This window comes from Cibotium barometz, chromosome 30 (assembly GCF_041138505.1).
Source record: "Cibotium barometz isolate CiBa-2024 chromosome 30, ASM4113850v1, whole genome shotgun sequence".
Taxonomy (NCBI): Eukaryota; Viridiplantae; Streptophyta; class Polypodiopsida; order Cyatheales; family Cibotiaceae; genus Cibotium; species Cibotium barometz.
Genome location: NC_141075.1, coordinates 45,893,070 through 45,917,600, shown reverse-complemented (window position 1 = coordinate 45,917,600; position 24,531 = coordinate 45,893,070). Strand labels below are relative to the sequence as shown.

General features: G+C 41.1%; 1 protein-coding gene across 1 annotated transcript; it reads right to left on the bottom strand.

Moving 5' to 3' along the window:
• Positions 1–6,504: 6,504 nt before the first annotated feature.
• Positions 6,505–9,705, bottom strand: LOC147621552 (putative pentatricopeptide repeat-containing protein At3g47840). The gene is made up of 2 exons (XM_086824462.1): positions 8,891–9,705; positions 6,505–8,776 (listed from the first exon to the last, which is right to left on the bottom strand). The coding sequence occupies exons 1-2, from the start codon at positions 9,703–9,705 to the stop codon at positions 6,505–6,507; spliced, it is 3,087 nt and encodes a 1,028-aa protein (XP_086680588.1).
• Positions 9,706–24,531: the final 14,826 nt, after the last annotated feature.

Sequence of the window (24,531 nt, the reverse complement as noted above, 5' to 3'; positions counted from 1 at the left end):
GAATAGAGCTTGAACCGCATACCAAATCCATCAATAAGCCACCTTATAGATTGTCAAAAGTGGAGAAGGATGAAGTGGCAAAGCAAGTGCAAGAGCTTATGGACATGGGATGGGTTACTCCTAGTTAATCACCTTTTGCATCACCCATACTTCTGGTCAGAAGAAGGATGGAACTTTTCGCATGTGCCTGGGATTTGAATAAATCTACAATTAAGAATAGATTCCCCATTCCAGAATTTGATGACTTGCTTGATGAGTTGAAAGGTGCATGTTTCTTCTCCAAGATTGATTTGAGATTGGGCTATCACACCAATTGAGAATCAAGGAAGGTGATGAGTATAAAACTGCATTTTGGACCGAGAGTGGTCTATACCATTATTTGGTTATGCCGTTTGGGTTGTGCAATGCGCCGGAAACATTTCAAGCTCTAATAAACAAGGTGCTTGGACGTTGCCTCTACAAATGGGTGGTTGTATTCTTTGATGATATCTTGATATATAGCAAAGAGGAGAAGAAGCACTTGATGCATGTAAGAGGGCTATTTTGGATGCTTTAAGATCCAACAACTTATATGCAAAGGTGAGAAAATGTACATTTAAGAGCACAAAAGGTTGAGTATCTTGGACACATAGTGAGAAAAGAAGGCATTATGGTGGACCCTAAGAATGTTTAGTGTGTTAAGAATTATCCCACGCCAACAAATACTACTCAATTAAGGGGATTCTTGGACTTGTTATCATTTTATAGGAGGTTCATTAAGAGGTATGCTCATATTGCCGCACCTCTCACCAACAAGCTTAAGAGAGAGACTTTCTTTTGGGATGAGATTTCAAGAGCTCAAGGAGATGCTCACATCAGCCCCTATATTTATATGCCCGGACTTCTCAAAGTCATTTGTGGTTCAAGTCGATGCATGTGGAAGAGGCATTGAGGCGGTTTTGTTCTAAGAACATGGAGTGATTGCTTTTGAGAGTCGAAAGCTAAGGAAATGGTTATGCATGTCTATGATCAAGAGATGTTGGCAATACTTCATGAAATAAAGAAGTGGCATCATTACTTGTATGGGAGTCATTTCTTGTATGGGATCATTACTTGTATGGGAGTCATTTCTTTGTAAAGAGTGATCATAGAGTGCTTCAATACTTCTTGTCTCAACCTACACTCTCTCCCAAGCAAAGAAGGTGGGTGGCTACATTGCAAAATTATGACTTTGAGACCTCTTACATGAAGGGGAAAGAGAATGTTGTGGGGGATGCATTGTCACGCATATGGGCATGTAGATGCATGGCAATTTCAAAGGTACATAAAGATTGGATTTTGGATATCCAAGAAGAGACCTATTGGATGAGGAAGTGGCACCATTGTGACAGAAATTATAACAAGGATCCCATGATAATTTACTACATTTTGAACTTTGTAATGGACTCATCTACTACAAAGGCAAGGTCTACCTTGTGCCTACATCAAGCTACAAGAAGAGGGTGTTAGAAAAGATGCATTCTTCTCCATTGTCGGGGCACATGGGGATATTTAAGACCTTTGAGAAGGTGCGGAAGAGTTTATATTGGAAGGGAATGTGGAAAGATGTGTATACTTTTGTGACAAGTTGCTTTCCTTGTCACTCAACAAAACAAAGATCCCACACATAAGCCCGGGGTTTGCTTCAGCCTTTGCCTACTCCTCATGGCAAATGGACACACATTTCCATGGATTTCATAACGGGGCTTCCTCATATACCGCTTGACAAAAGTGGCGCATTTTATTACTTCCAAGGCCAAATTTCCAGCATCTATGGTTGCCAAACAATTTGTGAATCATGTGTTCAAGTTGCATGGAGTGCCACAACAAACTGGTAGTGACCAAGATGTGAAGTTTATGAGTTCATTTTGGTTTATGAGTTCATTTTGGAGGACATTGTTTGAGATCATGGGGACTGTTTTGACACCTAGCACCACCTATCACCGCGAAACTGACGGGTAAACCAAGAGGGTGAACAAGTGGGTGGAAACTTACTTAAGGCACTATTGCCATGATACGTAAGGTGTTTGGGATAAATGGTTGCTGCTTGCCTATTTTTCTCATAATAGCATGCATCATGAGAGCATCGGCATGTCACCTTTTGAGGTACTTTATGGGTGCAAAGTGAATATGCCAATGATGGTTCAAAAGCAAGAAGAGGTGAATCCTAATGCAAAAGGGGAGATGGAAAAGTTGGATGCACTCTTGCAACAATGCAAAGCTAATATGAAGTAAGCTCACGAAAGGATGAAACATTATGCTAATGCTCATTAGAGGCCATTGGAATTCATGGAGGGTGATTGGGTATTCTTGAGTATTCCCAAGACAAGATATGGCTCTCTCAAGGGCAAGACAAATACCAAGCTAGCTCATTGCTACTATGGGCCATAGGTGGTGAAGCGTGTTGGGTGAAGTCGCTTATCAATTGGCACTTCCATCAACCTCAAAGATCCATGATGTGTTGTTCCATGTATCACATCTCAAATCTTACCTTGGGCCAGAGGTATTTGTGCAAGATGAATTACCTCTAGTGGATGAGGAGGCAATGATTGAGTATGTGCCGGAAGCAATTTTGGGTAAAGAGAAAGAGTCCTTCACAACCATACATTAGTGGAGTACTTGATCAAATGGCGAGGGCTACCTAAGGAAGAAGCTTCTTGGCGACCCGCCTCGACATTGGAAGGATTGTTGGATGTATTTTGGAAGTCCAACGAGGGTCATGAACAGTGAATTAACTTGATGAAAATTAATGTAAATTCGCTCTGGTGGATAGCCCTATACCCTTGAGAATTGGATGCGTAATGATTGTAAGCTACTCAAGATTCTTATGCCATTATGGGAAAGAATTATGGCTTGTTTTGAGGGCTTATTGAGCAGTTTACAGCCATGTGATTTTGATACCCCATACATGGTGTAAGCATAAGCTTCAAGATTTACATGAGTCCATTGATATATACTCCATCCATGGGAATTGTAATTGTACATATCAATTGTTTCGAGGATAAAACCTTTTGGGTGGGGATGGTTTGGAACAAAGTGGAATGGTCTTATATGAATAATGGGCCCAAGGCCAATTGATCATGCCCATAGACCACACTTATGGTAGTGTGAAAAGGGGGGTCTTGTTTATAGGCCACATACACCATATTTTGGCACCTTTTGATAATCAAGAATATACAAGTCTTATGCTCTCTTTTCTCTCTAATCTTAGGCTAATCTCCATAATCTAAGAAGCTAATCCAAGTCTAATGAGGCTAATTAGACTAAATCTAGGTTGACACTTTCTTTTAGGACTTGTAAAATTACATGATAGGACTAGTGTTTAGGTAGACCTCTGTAAGAATTTTTAAAGTTATATTTCTAAATGTTTATTGTTATGTTTTATGTTGTTTCAGCTTTTATGTTTGTATATTAATGATTATGTTAGTGTTGAGAGATTTTTTATTTAATTATAGGGATATTCTCATGTAGCCAAAATGTGGAATAGGAGAGGTTGAGTTCATGGCCATTGACATTGGATTTCATATCAAAGATACTTCATTTTCATATTAGCCCACCTTTGTTTACATCTTCGGTATATGGTTTATTTAGGTCTACTGGATAATGCCCTCTCAAAAGTCTATAGTAGGTTGTAAAGGCCAAGAAATACATGCTTTATTACAGTTTGTGATGTAGGTTTGTACATGGGAAAGTTGATGGGCTTTGGGAAAAAATAGAAGGGATTTAGTGGCTCCTACCATGGTAGTGAGATCTCTAACATGGTTATCTCTTCTTGCAAAAATAGAGGATTGGCTTAGCCAGAATGCCTTCTAGGCTTTAAGGGATACTTGATATGTTGCGCTTTTTGCATTGTCTCTTGATGCTTGATAAGAGGATTGTACACCTTTATGGATACTATGTAGGTGTGGTAGTTCAAGTAATTTTTAAAAAATTAATATTTGTGTGTTAAAAAAGTAAATTTTATTGAACATTATAAGTAATTTTTATTAGATATAATAAATAATTAATATGAATAACTAAACAAACTATTTGATAGATTTAATGGACCAAGTTACCCCCTTAGAAAAAGTTTTATTTATGGTGAGATTGATCCTTCTTCAGGAAGATAAGTTTGTCTATTAGTATAGATATATTAATATCTATATATGATATATGTGTTGGAGTCGAGGGTTGAAGGTTAACAATTTTAAATATTTTTTTCTAAATTTTCATATTTGTTTTCTATTTATTCATAGTTTTTTGAATAAATGACATTATATAGCTTACTTTATTTATAGAGCTACCTCTTTGGTGTGCACCGCTTCCTTATCAACATATTGTTACACGGTCACAAGGATAGGTACGTAAATTATAAGAAATTATTATAGGTGTTAACATACAAACATTTGCATATTTCTTTATGTAACGATTTCTTCTTTGTTTTAGGTTTCTACCTATGATGGACTTTTTTATGGTAAGACTTTTGGATGAGGGCATTGAAAGATATTGGATTAGTGTTCAAGATGAGGAGCTGGGAGTATATTTATTTACGAAAGAATGCGTTTCTAACACTATCTATGACATGGAGAGATGTGTTGCCTCTTTTAACAGATACTCTATACCAAAGGCCTAGGTCTTATTCATCACTTCATATAGGAGCTTCTTTGTGGCACTGGCATAGCTTTACTTCGGCCTTCATTTGTGTCTGATAAGATTACCTATATAGATTTTTAAAATTAATATTTTATCAATAATTCTCTCTTTTGTGTGTAGATCCACGAAAGAAGAAGACATCCACACTTCATGGTCAGTGTAGTGAAGATGTATCGTCATCGTACCATGTTGGGCAAGGACGTCATACATTGCTCGTGGTTGATGGCTCTAGGAAGCGGAAGCTTCGGTTTTCTACTAATCACTAGATCGATCGATTGATTCTCACTACTTTTACTATTTTGTTTTTTTAACATCGATCTTTTTCATTGCTATATAACGAGGATTCTCTTTGCATGTTTATTTGGATATCGTTACTTATTCGATGATATTAGTAATACATACATATATTTATGCTTATTTTTCATGGAGAGAGAGAGAGAGAGAGAGAGAGAGAGAGAGAGGGGCATGTACATTTATGTAACATAGAGAGAGAGAGACACACACATGTATGCAACATAGAGAGAGATACACACACGTGTAGAAACATTCATTGTATGCTATAGGAACACACGCAAGCCTATACTATCTATTAAGCACGGAGGAGAGGAGGGACACATGGCAGGACAAGCAAAGAGGGGACTGTGGGCGCAATCATGTGTACGCCAAGGAGTGAACGCTTTGTTTTTTGTGCTACGGACAACATGCGGGTTAAAAACTAGTATTTTTCATGGTTGAGATTGAAAAAATAAAATAAAACAAACAAACAAAGGGCAGCCCTGTGCTTCTCAAATCTCTACCTCTATCCTGTTGGCCTGCCCTTTAAAATTGACTTAAGAGTGTAGACTCCCCATGAGGATGTTTTAATAGTTTTAAGTAATCTATTCTATGACCCTCAAGCCTTATGTGGTAATCATATCGAGTTAAGTGGAGGACTTAATTTTTTGTTCATGAAAAGGGGACTTTGTTTTTTTCCATATCTGCTAGAGGACAGGTTCTAGTGACGCTTGTTTCCTTTTGCTTTGTGTTTCTCTTGTCTAGGGTATGCTTTGGTGTTGGGGAATCACCTAGGAATTAGCACGTGAATTCAATGGGAGACAAAGATCAAGTTGAAGGTTGTAACTACATTGATTTCCGTTCAATATAATACAAATGGGGAAATGGGTTGTGTTGATCCATTGAGTCCTAAGTTGTGGTCCTTTTTCCGGATGATATCTCAAAATTATCACTATAAAAATTATTTCAAAATCTTTTGTTTAGAAGACTACCTAATATCAAATCTATTTGCGAGCATTGTTATGTTCAATCAGCCATCTGTAGCTGAGGGGCTAGATATACATTTTCCACTTCACCTATGATAAGCAAGCTTATGCACCTTGCAGTTGTTGTACACCGACAAGGACCGACATATACACAAAACTGTGGACATGGCCGGACCTTTTCATCGATTTGGTCGGTTCACCCACAATTTACAGGTTAAGGTTGGGGTTTAAAGCTGATGTGTATGACCCCTTAGTGGATCTGTACAAAAAAAATGTGAGACTTTCTAAATCTGAACATTGGGTTTCTTCATGTGTGTGTCAAGTGGGTGTATGCTTAATGGCTTATCATGAGGGGACCCCCTTCCATCTGCCCTTCTTCAAAGCATTTTGGACCTTCTAAACTTTGTTAGGCAATCTAGTCACTGTACCCGAAGTTCTCTTCCTGCCAAGCCTCCAACTTTTCTGTGTATACACGGGACACAAAAAATAGTGAGCTTCTCCCTGTACCACATAATGCACGTGCCTTTGCATCATGTAGATTAGAAGAATCGACGCCCTTTGCTACTCTTTCCAAAGTAATTTCATGCCTGTATCTTCACCCACACGCCACATCATCCAATATGTGAGCATCTGCACAGATGTTCAACATCAAGATAAATGCTGCCGCATCTTTTTCCTCCATTCTCACGGCACCCTCAAAAGCATGTCTAGCAAGCTCTAAATTACTAGTACTCCACTTGTCGCAAGCACCCAACACAGTCTTCCAAGTGACAAGATTAGGTTGAAAAGATGTGTTCTCGAACATCGACACAGTAAGTTGACCTGCACGGCCAAGAAGATCAAGCATGCAATTGTGGTGCTCAATAGTTGGAGTGATGTCATAGTCTCTGCTCATCACCTCAAAGTAGTTCTGGCCAATGTCAACAAGCCCTGTATGACTGCATACAGTGAGAACACTAAGGAACATTATCCCATCTGGCAGTATCCCCTCCTTTCTCAATCTTGCAAACAAGTGGAAGACAGTCTCACTCTCCCCCTGTCGGGTGTAGCCTGTCATCAATCCAGTCCATGTCACAAGGTCCCTTGTAAGCATTGCATCAAACACCTGCTGAGCATTAATCATACTCCCACATTTTCCATACATGTCTATAAGAGAATTTGTTAAAATTAGTGGCATACTCTCAGGTCCAGAAACTCTCCATATTTGAGCATGGATCCTTTTCCCAGTTTCTAGAGTTGCTGCGTTGCCACAAGCTTTCAAAATGCTAGAGTAGGTGATATAATTTGGCAGTAGACCTTGTTCTTGCAGTCGTGCATGGAGTTCACAAGCCAACACGCTCTCTCCCTGCTCAGCATAGCCCAAGATCATGGTGTTTAATAAGGCTACATCTGCAGAGATGCCCTGCTGTTGCATCTGCTGGAAACAGTCCAACGCTTCCTTGTTGAGGCCTCGTTCAGAATACCCTGAAATTAGTAGAGTCCATGAGACGTCGTCTCGAACCAATAGGTTGTTAAACACCTTTTGTGCTTCCATGAGTGAGCCACAGTTGGCATACATTTCCACCAAACTATTCCCAACACAATGCTCTATTTCAAATGCCTTTTCAATAATTTCAACATGTATTTCTTGACCCCTATCTAGGGCAGCTTCAATGGAGCTGCATGCTTTCAAGGTCCAAACATAGGTGACTGCATTTGGAGAAACACAACCTAGTTGCATACAGTTGAAATACTCAAAGGCTTTCTCACCACACCCGTGTTTGGCATAGCCTCCAAGAAGAGCATTCCAAGTAACCACATCTCGATCCAGTAGCTCCTCAAACACTTCCTGTGCTTCTACAAGTAAACCGCAGTTGGCATACATGTACACCAATGTATTGCCAAGAAGAGGGTCCCCTTCAATTTCTTCTTTGATGGTTTCGGTGTGCATTTCTTGACCTCTGTCAATGGCTCCGGTTCTGCCACAGACTTTCAAGATACAGGCAAATGTGATAGCATCAGGAGGCGTATCCTCCAATTGCATCTGTTTAAAGCACTTGAGAGCTTCTTCGCAAAGCCCTTGTTCAGCATACCCTGCAATCAGTGCAGTCCATGAGACGACATCTTTAACCGGCAGGGTGTTGAGCACTTCCTGTGCTTCTGCAAGTGAGCCACAGGCAGCATACATGACCACCAAAGCACTGCAAACAAAAAGACTTATTTGAACTCCTACTTTTACAATTTCAGCATGTAGTTCTTGCCCCCTGCCAATCACTCCCAGGCTGCCACAAGCTTTCAAGCTGCTAGCAAATGTGACAGCATCTGGATAAGTCCCCTCCAATTGCATCCAGTCCCAACAACTCAGTGCTTCTTCAGCAAGCCCATGTTCCACATATCCTGCCATCAACGCATTCCACGTCACTATATCCCGGCCTGACAACTCATCAAACAGTGCTCGTGCCTCAACGAGTGAGTCACATTTGGCATACATATGCACCAAACTGTTTCCAACCATAAGATCATTCTCATAACCCTCTGTGGCAACTATCTCATGTATTTTTTGGCCCGTGTCCAGTGCTTGTATGCTGCTACACCCTTTTATGGCATACATGAATGTGACTGCATCCGGGGACACGCCCCCGGATGTCATCCATTCAAAGCAGTTTAGTGCTTTCTCACCAAGCCTGTGTTCTACATACCCTGCAATCAATCCATTCCATGAGACATTGTCTCGAACTGACAGCCCGTCAAAAACTTTCTGGGCTTCTGCAAAGGCACCACATTTGGCATACGTATCCAGTAAGGCGTTGCCAACAAAAGGATCTCCTTCCAACCCCTTTTTGAAAATCTCAGCATGTATTTCTCGACCCTTCTCTATGGCTCCTATGCTGCCACAAGCTTTCAAGCTGCAAACAAATGTGACAGCATTTGGAGAGACATGCTCTACTGCCATCCGCTCCAAACAATTCAATGCTTCCCGAGCAAGCCCCTCTTCAACATACACTGCCATCAACGCAGTCCACGAGACTACATTCCGGATTATGAGCTCATCAAAAACCTCTCGTGCTTCTCCAAGTGAACCACATTTAGCATACATATCCACTAAAGTGTTCCCCACGAAAGGATCTGTATTATATCCCTCTTTGGCAATCTCAGTGTACAACTCTTGGCCTTTCTCCAAGCATTTCAGCCTAGCACAAGCTCTTAATGCGGTCACGAACGTATACTCACTAGGAGAGACACAATTGTCTTGCATTGTTTTAAATAGGTTAATGGCTTGCTCTGATTCCCCACATTCAATGTAGCTATGTATCAAAGAGGTCCAAGAATTCTCATTTTGATGCTGTAACCTGTTGAAAGCATGCTCTGCATCCACGGCATGTCCACATTCTACAAGCATTGGGACAAGGTAGTTTCCGAGCTCGTGATGTGTATCCAGTCCACTACCACAGATGTGTATGTAAGCAAGCATGCCATATGCTAAATCTTTCTCTTGTCTGCACTTCTGCAAGATGTTTATGTAGTTCCCCACTGATGGGAGAACATCCATCAGCTCCACCTGTATGCTCAGCATCTCTGATTCTCTGTTTTCTGGTAGAGCTATGCATGCGTGATGTGATTCTCTGTTCTCTTGTAGACCTATGGGTGCATGATGAGATGCTGCTCCATCTAGGTTTGCACTCTGGTGGCAAGGCGGGATCTGCACATTCTGATCTTGCCGTACCACTAGAGAATATGCTGCTGGTGATTCCCTTGGTTCCAAAATCCTCTCCAGCATGGTTGGGTTATGCCAGCCATATGTGCACATGCCAGCCATGTGTACACAACCATGACTTTATGCATGCTCCTTGCTCTTGCCCACCAAGAGCCAACGACACAATGATTGCACAATTACCTTCGGTTTCCGCTACATCGAAACATGCAATGTTACAAGTTGCAAAAAAAATTTAAAAAATCTTTACATTTATACTCAAATATATACACACGTATACCTTTATATCTTCAATTTATTTGTTTCTTCTCGCTGATTTTCTTTGATCAGCTTCTTGTTAGTTCTTGGCCTCTAACTTCTGTTTATCCCTGTCGTTGCTATTTGGTGTGTTTTCCTCTCTCTCTCTCAATCTATGTTACTCTCTCTAACTCTCTCTTTCCATATATATATATATATATATATATATATATATATATATATATATATATATAAAGAATATATATACATATACATACATACATACAAAAGTAGTCACTGTAATGTAAGTTTCTATAAAGGATAGAATACATACATTTATATGTATGTATGTATTCAACGGTAGTCAATGTAATGTAAGTTTCCATAAAGGTTAGAATACATACATACATTGACTTTAAAGTCAATGTATGTATGTATTCTAACCTTTATGGAAACTTACATTATGTATGTATTCTAACCTGTATGTATGTATTCTAACCTTTATGGAAACTTACATTATGTATGTATTCTAACCTTAAGTCAATGTATGTATGTATTCTAACCTTTATGGAAACTTACATTATGTATGTATTCTATCCTTTATGGAAACTTACATTATGTATGTATTCTAACCTTAAGTCAATGTATGTATGTATTCTAACCTTTATGGAAACTTACATTATGTATGTATTCTAACCTTTATGGAAACTTACATTATGTATGTATTCTAACCTTAAGTCAATGTATGTATGTATTCTAACCTTTATGGAAACTTACATTATGTATGTATTCTAACCTTTATGGAAACTTACATTACATTGACAAATGTATGTATGTATTCTATCCTTTATGGAAACTTACATTACATTGACTACCTTTGAATTTCGTAAAAACTTTACATAGAATTGAAGGAGCCGTATACTTGCTCACACTTTCATTCCAAATGCCTACGCACGGTGATAATGAACACCCAATGAGTTGTGGTGCTCCTTACTAATTATTATGCTCTTGCAAGTGAACGTCTCTACCCCAAACACAAAATCATGGATTCTATCGGTAGTCCCTTACACTCCGTCATCTTTTCTACATGTGAAAGTGTTAATAAGATATTTTCGAAGACTATTCTTGCTTAATTATGTACTTCATTCCATAGGTTTCAATATCTTTATTGTAGAAATTTAGAAATGGAATGGATGTTTCCCAATTTGCATACTATTTGGGAAAAATCTTGGGGATTGTCTGTTTTCACGAGCCCCAATGGGAGAAAAACAAGGGTGGCCACCATAAGTAAATAGCCAAACAGATGATTCACTGTTACCAGGGTTAGATGGCGTCGACTGTCGAGACATATATATACTTTATATCTTTATATATATATATACTTTATATCTTTATAAAGTATATATATATATATATATACTTTATATCTTTATATATACACTTAATATATATATATATATATATATTCTTTATATTTATACGTATAATATATCTTTATATCCATTGAGATACCTTTTTGGACAAGTGATTCTCTTCTATCACTTTCTTCACAATCTCTGCCCCGAATTCGGCCCACTTAACTAGCCTAGTGCAAACCTGGGAAACGTATCCTCCAGCAAATGATAGGCCGACTACATAGCTAGGGGATTTTGATTGGTACACGTGTTTGTATAACCTGTATATGGCAGCATAGTGTTGAGAAACAGCAGTTTTTAGTCTAAACTTTCCATCCTTACCTGGAGGCTCTGTGAACACCCTGAGCCAATTCCCCAAGGATACCTCCTCCTTTGTTAATCGTCTTGGGTTTCCCCCCTCCAGACTTAAGCCATACTCCCTATTGAAATCTACTGCTACTGAGAAGAAGGTCTTTAATGGTTCATCCCCAATTTTTGAATGGCGGAAGCGATAGATAACAGGCGGCTTCTCCTTCTACATGCAAATTTTCTTTAAAGAAATTACTCCTCTGTGTGTGTGTGTGTGTGTGTGCGCGCGCGCGATCGCTTATTGCATAGACTTGTACACACACACACACACACACACACACACACATGAAAATGTTCAACACACACACCCAACTTAGGCATACATGTGGTGATGCTCTAGACTTACGCTTTTGAGATGCCATAGTGGACAAAGCAGCCTAGGTGCAAGGGATGCAGCAGGAGGGGACAACGAGAACGTGGAGAGCGAAGTGAGCGAAGTTATGATTATTGTATCTTATATGATTAAAACAAAAATTTACTAGGTTTTCAACCATTAACAAATTTTCCCCTTTACACATTGGCTCCTACCGATTTGAAGTGGTCCACCTTCCCATGCCTATTGATGTACTGTTTTAAGCAAATCACTACCACCATCATTCATCATCATCATAATGATGATGATGCTAATGGTGGTGATGGCCCTCATCCCTTTAAAATTTTATGGCCAAGGGAGGCTGTGCCGGTGTGCCTCCCCTAGCAAATTTGTTTTTGTGAAATTATGACCATCACCACCATCAACATCCCTCACTTTCGCCTTCTGGCATACCATGCGATCAATGGTGCACTCCACAGTGAGTCTGATTCTAGTGGAACTATACCGCATGCACTTGTTCCTCCTATAGCAGAATAGCTCATATGGGATGCTAAAGATGCTCAAGTGGAACTATACCGCATGCACTTGTTCCTCCTATAGCAGAATAGCTCATATGGGATGCTAAAGATGCTCAAGTGCATGCTTTGATTGCTCTCTCTTGTAAACGGCAAGTCATACCTGCGTATCGTCAAACTGGAAAATGCTAGTGGCTACCACAAGAAGCATCTATGGTACATGATGAGAAATCCACTTGCGGAGTATGGTGGTAGAGGATCATGCAGAAGAGAAAGGTAAGCATCATTGACCACATGCCATCCAACGGTGCGAAAGGACTCCAGCGCCCTTTGGGAGATCTCATAGGGGTACGGGTAAGGGCAGACACTGTCAGGGATAGCTAAATCGAGTAGGTCGACAGGTTGGGCGGTGTCGAAGGGAAAGCCATAGCGGAGGAGGAGGCTCCAACATGTCAGGAGGGCTTGAAGAGGGTGCATGGGGAGCTCAAAAAAGTCGTGGGTGCTGGAATGAAGGGAGGCCCTGGAACAAAAAGTGTGGAATAAGGGTAAGAGTGTCGATAGGGAGTTTGATGAGGGCATAGGCATCTTGTTGGCGGGAGAGCGGCTTGTTGACGTAGAGGTTATGTTGCAAAGGTTGAGAGAACTGAAGATCGACCAACTGGTATGGGGTTTGCGGGGGAAAAGCCAAAATGGGAAGCCCAGTTGTTGTGTCCATTGAGGTGTCCACTTTCCGCTCTAATGTGCTAGAGGAGGAAGCCAAAGGAGTGGATGGAGGCTAGGTTGGCCGGGCCTCAGCATCTCTGAGCTGCTCTTGCAATGTGCGGATGGTAGCCTCAGTGAGTGCACGATGCTTTGCAAAGTTTGACTGTGTGCCTCCTCTACAGTTTGTGTCCGAGTATGTGCATCTTGATGTAGGCCTTCAATGACAGTGAGCTTGTGATGTGCTCTTTTGGCCGCTGCATGGGCTTGGGTGACTTGTTGTTAGAGCTCGGTGATGCGTGTAATGGTAGTGCCCAACTGCTTTGTTTACTGATCAAACTTCTTCTGTAGCCCCATAAACTGAACGTTTGTTTGGTATAAGTCAGACACATCGTGCTCCTGGGCCTTGGCTAACAGCATCTCACGCTGGGACATTTGGGCCACCTTTTGCTGTCTCTAAATACAGTCGGTCATCTAGGTGATGAGCTCATGTGTCATATGTGAGAAGTGAAGGGAAAAATTTGAAACCTCGTCGTGAGCCGCGTGTATACTCTTGGCATAAGCCTCGCTAGAACTAAAATTGCCCAAGCGTGCCCAACAGAGAGTATTGACAGTGTTTTGTGTAGTGCTGGGGGGGAAGATGGGATGGCATCTTGCTGAAGTGTTTTGGAGGCACTCGAAGAGGCTCCTGATGAAAAAATCATGTTTCTTATTCTCTTCCTCTTGCTCCATGATCTTCTTACTGGCTTCTGCCAATTGCTGTAAGCTCTTCTTCTGTTGGTCCTTGGCTGGGGGTGGTGGAGCCTATTATGTGTTGTTGGCGCGTGGTGTGGCCTCTTTAATGATGGGGGGTTAGGGGAAGTGGATGGAGAGGGTAATAAGGTGACCTCAGCATCTGGGCCACTCAGTTGGATTGCACGCGGCAATTCCTCCCATTCGAATGCATAGTAAAGGACCCTGGTCAATAATGTTGCAACCGCCAGCTTTCCTTAGGGGTTTGAGCAAACAACATGCAGCTCTATAAAGAGGTAATCTGACCAATTCACCATCTAGCCTTGGTGGACGCGAGCCAAAGTGGTCATGCTGCAGCAGTTGAATCAATCTGTTCACTTGGTGGAAAGTAGAAACTGTAAGGCCTGTGTGGGCATAACCAAGTCATCTTGTGCTATATTCCCCCACTCAACTCCATCCTTGTTGGGGCTACCTCTATATAGACCTCTGGTGAGCTTTGCTGCATTGTTGAGGCATACATATGGCTGATCCATACGAGGAAGTGACAAAGCGTCCCTTATTAGCTCCACGCTGAGCTGCACCTTGTGCCTGGCCCTCGTTGTCCATCACTTCACCAATGTGTTGATTAGCGTCGTAGGTCTCTGTGAAGTAGAGAGCAGTGTAGAGGTCGGGCCCTAGGCTCTAAGGTTGGCAACCGGCCCAAACCGAGCTATTCCAGCTTCAACACCACAGCTGGGTCTTCAACAATAGCTCTGTAGCACGGGCCTATGTAGTAAAGTAAGGGAATGGACGATATGCCCATTGACGTGCTTTATCAAGGCCTCGCCTAAGTGGGAGAGCTGGGTCGAGTGCTTCGCATATTCTTCTAAGCGGCCATCCATAGGTCTCTTCCTCCGGATAGAAGTGTGATGGAGGACTTCCTGGGAGGAGTCGAAGGCTTCTGACATTTTGCTGGTATAGATGGTGAGTGTAAGAGCTCGAGAGAAAAAATTACAAGAGTTTGGCTAAGGTGAGAGGTAAAAGTGAGAAAACAGAGAAGGGGGGGGGGCATATTTATAGCACTGGGAGAAAGGAAAGGTCGTGGCATGTTCAGGCAACGAACGTGGCATTGGCAGGAAATGGACGTGGGAACTTCAGCGAATGAGCGTGAAAACATGAGCAAACGGGGGCGTCATCAAACTGGGTAAGTGAATGGGCGTTCGCTCATGGAATCAGGAAGGAATGTCCATGGGAAACTAGGAACGGCTGTGGACATTGATCAGGAGTTGGCATGGCCGCGGGCTCAAATCGAATGGGTGCGAGAAGATGAGCAAACGGGCGTGGCACTTTGTTGAAGAAGGAATGGCTAGGGAATTTCAGAAGCTGAGGAGGGAACGGCCGTGGTAAACTTCGAATGGGCATGGCAAATGTGGAACGTCCATGGCTTCTCTTCTCTCTCCCTGAAGCCGATGTTTTTTTGAATGTGCACCTGAAGTAGGTTTTGTACATAGAAGCTATGCTGCCAGCACCCCATTGTGGGTTTTGTACTAACCACATGCCCATTTTGCCAAGGTGAGGATGCTGTTTTTACTATTTTCAGTCTTGCAAGAGCCATTTTAATTCTCTTGTTGTATCCGGTGACATCGAAGTATTCTTCCATTGCTTCGATCCACTTCTCCATAGTTAGTACCAAGGAAAAGAGTTCCCAGGCCCCCTAGCTGGCGCTTGAAGCAAAATTCAAGGTAGTCACACCACTTACACACCCAATATAAAATTGCCTTTTTCACAGATTCGGTTGTGAAACCATAGTATTACTGATCATAATCCTCCAAAATATCCAGTTCATTGTTTTACAAAAATATCATCCAGACTCTCCGCCGTTGAAGACCAGCTAGTAACGAGATCCAATCTTGAATTCCAGTTCACTTAGATAATTCCTTTCCAGTCCATGCATATCTTCCTCGACATACGCATAGGTGTCCTAGCAACCGCGAGCTCGTGCATCACTTGGTCAGAACCCTCTAGGATCCTACTTAGGTGTCCTAGCACTTCACTCAGGGACCGCTTCGTTGGTCCTCGCCCAATGTACCGGAAGCACATCATTTTAACTATTTTCGAGGCTGGTCAAGACCTCAACAGGCTTTAAACATAAGCCAAATGCTTCCTCCAGCATTTTGGCGTAAAACAATCCTTTTCAAAAACAGAGTTTCTATGCAAGTAAGAATTTTCTTGTTTTGAGTTTGATTCCACAAAACCCTTTTTCTCGAAAACCCGACTTTCTTAATGAAAATCACGAATCTCATGTCAGGGTAATCCACCCATCAATTTCAATGAATTTCCAGTTCATTTCTCGATGATATCGGGTATAGGAAAACTTCTCGAATCCGACCGGTAGTCTATTCTTCGTAAACGAAGATTTGGAATTGGTCACGAGGCTTTGCTTGATTCAGATTCAAGAGATGGGTCAGTTATTTACTGGCCCGCCATTCTCATGGTCGTGGTCTAACTAAAAATTATTTGGTTTACTTCTAACTTTGATTCTTAAGGATTTTCTTCAGAAAAATTAACTGATAAATTAACGTTGACTTCCAACCGTAAGAGAAAATTAAATTTTATAGAAATTCATTCTATTTGACCAGAATAGATTTAAAAATAGTTCTATTTGAGAATAATGCAATTTTATAATAATAACTCTTTTTCCAAATAATTCAATTATGAATATGCATCATTTTACTGATTAATCCGCATAGAAATATCTTAAAATATTATTTCCATCAATTTGTTCTTCATCATTAGGATACCATAATTTCCTACGTGAAATTATGGTGAAAACTCCTCTTTTAACATCAAAATTAATTTAGACATTTTTCTACTTAAATACAATGAAAATTCCTCTTTTAAATAAATAAAAATATCCATAATTTGGAATATGTCAAAAATTTCTCTTTTAACATTTAAATGTTTGCATCTTGAATATCATGGGAATTCCTCTTTTAACATCTAAATTTTTATGCATGAAAATAAATATATCAAAAATTCCTCTTTTCTCTTAATTAAATAATTATGCATAAATAAAAAAAGTATTTTCCATAAATATGATAAAAATCATTCTTTTAGAATAAAATATCTAATTCTAGAATATGATAGGATTTCCTCTTTAGATTTATTAAGATTATGCATAAAAATAAGATGTATATTTTTTTTTAGAAAATTTACCATAGTTTCGTTGCAATTACTGAGAATATTCAATTTTCTCTTTTAAAATGAATACTTGTAATGAAAATATGATAGAAACTCCTCTTTTGCACTAAAATTAAATTATGCATACATAGCATAATTATAACCATAATTATAAGCATAACTATGATTAATTCTCTTTAATAAACTAAAATAACCATTCCTCATTTCTAAAAATGTTAGCATAACCCTCTTTCAATTTAGAATGAGTTGATATAATTTTTCTTACTCATAATCAAGCTAAAAAGAATTAACCATCATTTTTACTAGATTAAAAATCACGAAAATATCTAATCTCTTTCTCTACCTTATCAAGCTTAGAGTTTAGATTAAAATAAAGAGATTATCATTGAGAATCAACCTTCTACCAAGGATCTAGCCTTTGATCTAGGTTTGTTTTACCTTTGATTTGGACTTGTTTCTTTGGCTAGAAGTGAAGCCCCCAAGTAAGTCCTTGGCCCCCAAGCAAGTCCTTGGCCACCAAGAGGGGGAGAGTAATCTCCAAGAGAGGATGGAGGAGAGAGAAGCTCCAAAGCTCTCAAGAGAAGAGGCAAATTAGAGGAATAATAGAAATATGCTAATTTAGAGATAATACTAGCATGGTAATGCTCCAATATGAAAATACAAAGGAACAAGGGTCTATTTATATGTGAGGGAGGCCACTAACCAAGCCCAACCGGATTCTAGAGCCTTACAGCTTCAGTTTGACCCAATTCGGACAAGATTTGGATCAATTTAGCTCCCTTTTTGATCCAATTTGCTCTAGGAGAGAGGAGAGATAAAAATATCACATTTGTTTGAATTAAAAAACCAAAGCAATGATGATAAAAAGGTGCCTACCTCAAGTGGCTTTCCCTCCTTCACTGAGGTGTCAAAAATGCATCATTTCACCTAAATATCTCATTTGTTTACTAGTATACCTTAATTTTTAACTAATAAACCCCGTACTGAGTTAACTCTTCATCTTATGTGAGCATTTACTCATTTTTGGGGTATTTTCTTTTTTTCTTTGTATTTATCTCCTCCCAACACTTTGATTACTCCTATTAGCCCTCTTGAGCCTTATTTGGACCTTAATCCAAAAATTTCTGAAAATGTGGAGCCTTAGGCTAAGGCCTTTAATACACATATTCAATTAATTCCTAATGCACATTGGAAAATTCATTTTGAACTTCTATTTCAGGGGAATTCATCTTAGATGTTAGTAGGAATTTTATATCAAAAAATATCTCAATTCTGAATTACCTCTCTCTAGAACATTTTCTCTTTCTAGGCCAAAACGAAAGAAAACAATATTTTTCTTGCATTCATAAATAGGGGATGGTTACAGGGGATTGAGGTAAAAGCTTTTACATTATTCAGGGATGAGGAGAAATCTTACAAATGTCAACGAGGTCATAGTAATTGGCAAAGGCAGCATAATGATATACGAGGCTATTTTTACTGTGGTAAGCCTGGGCATGTGCAGATAGATTGCTATACAAAGCAAAGTGACATGCAAAATGAAAAAGTGCAACAAAACAACTATGCATCCTCTAGCAGAAATAATGAGGATAATGAGAGGTTGTTTGTTATGCAACATGTGGTTAATGCTATGTCTAGAAATGATGTAGCAGCATGTAAGGATGATGTATGGTATGTTGATTCTTAGGTGCTCTGAACCACATGACAAGTCATGGTGAGTGGTTTAAGGAAATGAAGAGTCTTGAAGGACCAAGTTTTGTTGAAACAGGGGATGACACTGCTCATCCGACTGCCCATGTTGGAGATGTGCAATTGTCTATGTAGGATGTAAGGATGATGTATGGTATGTTGATTCTTAGGTGCTCTGAACCACATGACAAGTCATGGTGAGTGGTTTAAGGAAATGAAGAGTCTTGAAGGACCAGGTTTTGTTGAAACAGGATCCAAAAGCAAAAAAAGTGTGTTTATTGGGTATTCCCTTGAGCAAAAGGGATATAGATGCTATAATCCTGCTACACGTGAATTGAGGGTAAGCAGGGATATTGTATTTGATGAGATGAGTGGCTGGTATGTTGCTGAAAATGATGTTGTTAGGGCTGATGTAAGTGGAAATGTGGTTGCACAGAATGCAAGTCAGCAATCATAGTCATTAAGTGGACCAAGAGAGTCCTCATCTCGCAGTGCTGTTGATAGACCATGGAGTGGCAGGCTACGTCATAATACCAGTCCTGAAAATGTAGTTGGTACATCACATAAAGGCAAAGAGAAAGTGGTTGAGCCCCTTGGTATGCCTAACATTTCTATAGGGCATTCTCTTGTTGATGGAGATTCTAGTGGCTCGGAGATGAGCCTTGATAAGGAGCTTGGGATTCTAGCAATGAGGACACTTGGTGTGAAAAAGGCTATGGAAGCCATGAATGCAGAGTTACGAAGATTTGGAAGAGTAAAAAATCCTATGTAGAGGTTGACTTATGGTTATGTGGCACATCACTATGTGTATATGAAAAAAAGTTGTGCAGGTTGTAGAACCCACATGTTTTGATGAGGCTATTGGAAATGTGTGTTGGGAGAAAGCTATGGATGAGGAGATGGATGCATTGTATGGAAATGAGACTTGGGATTTGGTGCCATTGCCTGAAGGCAAGAAAGCTATTGGTTGTAAGTGGGTGTATAAAGTGAAACATAACAGTGATGGTAGCATAAGCAGGTACAAGGCTAGATTGGTAGCCAAAGGATATGTGTAGACACATGGGATTGATTATGAGGAGACATTTTTTCTAGTTGCAAAGATGGAAACTATGAGAGTTGTGATTGTGGTGGCTGTAGCAGCTAAAGGCTGGTTTTTACATCAAATGGATGTAAAAAATGTGTTCTTGCATGGTGACGTGTAAGAAGAGGTGTATATGGATCAGCCACCACCAGGTTTTGAGGATATAGGTCACCCAGAGTATGTATGTAAGCTTTGTAAGGCCTTGTATGGGCTGAAGCAAGCTCCACGAGCATGGCATGACAAGATTACTATCTTGTCACTATTGGTTTTCATATGGAAGATGCAGATCACTCTTTATATGTGCGCAAGAGTGATAAGGGTTTGTGATCATCACCATTTATGTAGATGATCTTATTGTTGGGGGTGACAACTTGGAAGAGATTGAGCATGTGAAAAGTCTTCTAAAAAAGAACTTGTTTGAGATGAAGGATTTGGGAGATCTGCGCTATTTTTTTGGGAATTGAGGTCATTCACACACCTGAGGGTATTTGGCTGTCACAAAGATAGTATACATTGGACATGTTGCCCAAGTATGGGATGGCTGATTGTAAGCCAATCTTGGTGCCATTAGATCAAAATGGCAAGCTTAGTGCGGATGTAGGTTATGTGTTGGAGGATCCCACTATGTACAAGAAGATTGTGGGGAGTTTGATCTATGTCACGATCAGCAGGCCAGATTTGAGCTACACTGTTAGCTTAGAGAGCCAGTTTATACAGGTTCCGTGCAAATCACATCTTGACAGTGCGATGCACACTTAGATACTTGAGGGCCACTATTGATTATGCATTGTTTTATGCAGTAGGTGTACCATTGGAGCTATATGGGTACACAGATGTAGATTGGGCAGCTAGCATTTTAGACAGGAGATCTACTAGTGGATTTATGTTTTCATTGGGGAGTGCTGGTGTGACATGGAGCAGCAAGAAGCAGCCCACAGTTGCCTTGTCGTACATAAGCAGAGTACAGAGGAGCTACAATGGCAACATGTGAGATAGATTGGTTACACAATTTACTTGCTGATTTGGGGTTACATGTGGAGAGAAATGTTGTCATATATTGTGAAAATCTTAGTAGTATACAGTTGGCCAAGAACCCAGTTTTGCATGCACGGACGAAACACATTAAGGTGCATTACCACTTCATCAGGGAGAGAGTCTTGGGGCAGGCGACATCAACGTGGCCTATGTCAGCACACAGGATCAGGTTGTTGACATCTTCATGAAGGCCTTGGGAGCTGAGAAGCTCCACAGATTTTGAGATATGCTTGGAGTTCATGAGCTGGAGTTGAGCTTGAGAGGGAGCGTTAAGATGTCAATCTCAGCATGAGCTGACACTCACGAGGCACCTGCATGACTGTTCGACATTTATATCACTGGCGGGTTTGGTAGGTGGCACCGACATATCTTCACCAGAGATTCTACAGCTGGACTACACCGACTAGTCCACATCTACCCACTTCTCTTGTTCACATTATGGACCGCTTGTATATACTCTATTATGTGTGTTAGTCACTTTATCTTCTTTGTAGACCTCTTTTGTTGTGTTTAGAAGAAGAAGAATTTTTAGCCTCTCACCTTGTGTGCTCTCTTCTAGGGTTTGTGTGAGTGTGTGTGTGCTTGCAAGAGCTCAAGCTCTCTTCTCCCTTCATGTTTTCAATGTGATCCTTGAAATGAGGGATTGTTGCACACTGGCATATTCATCACATTGTTTGATATACTTAGCAATGTTAGCCATTAGAGTGAGCCACCATAGCACAACTGTGAGAACCTTGTGAGCAGTGATATTTGCCGCAAAGTGCCCCCCAGCGCTGCACAAAACACTGTCAATACTCTCCGTTGGGCGCGCTTGAGCAGTTTCAGTTCTAGCCAGGCTTATGTTGAGAGTATACACGCGGCCCACGGTGATGTTTTGAATTTTTCCCTTGGCTTATCGCATATGGAACGTGAGCTCATCACCTAGATGACTGACTATATTTACAAACAACAAGAGGTGGCCCAAATGTCTCAACATGAGATGTTGTTTGCCAAGGCCCAAGAGCATAGTGTGTCTGAGGACTTATACCAGACGAACCTTCAATTTATGGAGCTACATAAGAAGTTTGATCAGCAAACATAGTAGTTGGGCATTGCCATCACATGCATCACAACTCCAGCACCAAGTCACCCAAGCCCATGTAGCGGCCAAAAGAGCACATCACGAGCTCACTGTCATCGAAGGCCTGCATCAAGATGCATAGAATCTAGCACAGGATGCGGAGAAGGCTCTTTCCCACACACAGTTAGACTTTGCAAAGCATCAGACACTCACCGAGGCTACCATCTGCACATTGCAAGAGCATCTCAGAGATGGTGAGGCCCGAGTAGCCCAGCCTCCATCCACTCCTTTGGCTCCCTCCTCTAGCACATTAGAGCGGAAAGTGAATGCCTTAATGGACACAGCAACTGAGCTCCCTATTTCAGCTTTTCCCCTGTAAACCCCATACCAGTTGGTTGATCTTTAGTTCCGCAGCATCCGACTCAAACTTCTGCAACAACATAACCACTACGTCGACGAGCCGCTCTCCCGCCAACAATATGCCTATACCCTCACCAAACTCCCTATTGACACTCTTACCCTTATCCCACACTTTTTCTTCCAGGGCCTCCTTTCATTCCAGCACCCACATGAATTTTTGAGCTCTCCATGCACCCTCTCCAAGCCCTCTTGACAGGTTGGACGGTACAAATAAGGACAGACATCATCAAGGATAGCTAAATCGAGTAGGTCGGCGGGTTGGGCAATGTTAGAGAGTAAGCCATAGTCCTCTAAAATCTCCCAAAGGGTGCTGGAGTACTTTCACACTGTTGGATGGCATGTGGTCAATGATGCTTACCTTTCTCTTTTGCATGATTATCTACCACCATACTCCGCAAGTGGATTGCTCATCCTGTACCATAGATGCAGCTCATGAAATCAGGAAGGAATGTCCAAGGGAAACTTGAAACAGTCATGGTCATTGATCACGAGTTGGCATGGCCGCAAGTTTAAATCAAACAAGTGCAGAAGTAAACAGGCGCAACACTTTGTTGAAGAAGGAACGGCCGAGGAATTTCAAAAGATGAGGAAGGAATGGCCGTGGCAAATTTCAAACGATCGTAGTAGCAAATGTGGAATGCCTGTGGTTTTTTTTTGGCATGCACCCTGAAGCACATTTTGTACACAGATTCTATGCTACCAGCACCCCATTACGGGTTTTATACTGACCGCGTGCCCAGTTTGCCAAGGTGAGGAGTCTATTCTAGTTGAGTGATGGCAAGGTGGTAGAGATGACTTCCTTAAGGGATTCAAAGGAAGGTGGTAAGGAAGTACCTGAGGCTGAAGCAGTGGATGGTGGCTTTGTAGTACTTTTGATCCTGACAATGAGTGGTGGGGGGGTTGCTAACATCGAAGGTATATCTGTAAGGATCTTTGTAAGAGGCAACATGGGGGTTGTAGTGTCACCCTGGACTTTCTCTTTTCCTTTATTGTAAGTGTTGTTTTGGGTACCCATTGAAGTGTAGGAGACTGCGGAGTGACACAAGGTGGAGGTTCAAGTTGGGGAGGTTTGGGGATCCAGATGTTAGGATTGCCTTCATAGAAATGTTAGGCACAAAGAAGTTTTGGGATTCACCACCGTGGGGTTGATTTCACGGGTTGAGGGCTTGATCGAGGGTTGGAGCTCCTTGGAGAGCGCTTGGGTGTGCATTGGTCTTGTACCCTATAGGCTTGAGGTTGGCGAATGGGTGGGATGATGAGCTTTGCATTCCTGCGGACGAGGGGGATGGTTGGATCTTTTGGGGATCCACAATTGAGATACGCCTTCATAGTAATTGTGTCCTGTGATAAGTTTCTTAGGCACCCAATGGCGAGACAACCGACCTTGTGGGGTTGTGTTGATATGGTTTAGCAGTGTTAGTGTGGTTAGTGTGACTTGGTGGGACAACAGCTTGTGTTTTAGTAATGTGAGTGTGAGTTGTTGCCGTGTGTAGTGGCAGTGTGGGTGTGAGAGGCATTGATGTAGTTCACATGATGAGTGGCCTCTTTTTTGGGGGGATAGATTGATAGGCGTTAGGTGATGGGATGATTTTGAGGGTGGTGGAATGGGGAGTGCTTGGCATGGTGGAGCAGCGAAAATTAGCTCTTCGCCTGTCACCTCATTAGAATAGTGACTTGGCCAGAAGCCAATTGTAGGGTCGCCATCTGTGCATCCCAGTCGATGTTGCATCGATTATGTCCCATCCATCCCCTACCTAAGAGGATCTCTTCACGCATTGTTCCTATAGGCATCACATAAAACTTTCCTTCTAAGGAATTATTTCCAATGTGGAATAAGAGTGTGCCTATGCAATGAACATGCTATGAGGCAACTATTGTGACAGTGGTAGGGGTTTCTTTTAGTGTGGGCTCCCCAAGGGAACACCAAGTTTCATATGACATCAAATTGTAACTAGCCCCTATATCAACAAGAGCTAATTTTTGGACCAAGCTTGTCGGGGTGGTCATTCCCAACCACAACCGAGCTGGCTTCACCTCCCAATATTCTTTTTCTAAGTTGACCACTTGGGCCATGTTGACCATGATATGTTTTTGCCTAAGCTTGGCTTACCTTGCTTTGGCCTCTTCCTGCACAATTTTTTTCATATCCTCATGGTCTTTCTTTCATTGTTTTTTAATCAACGGATGGCTTTTAAGGTGGCCTTTGT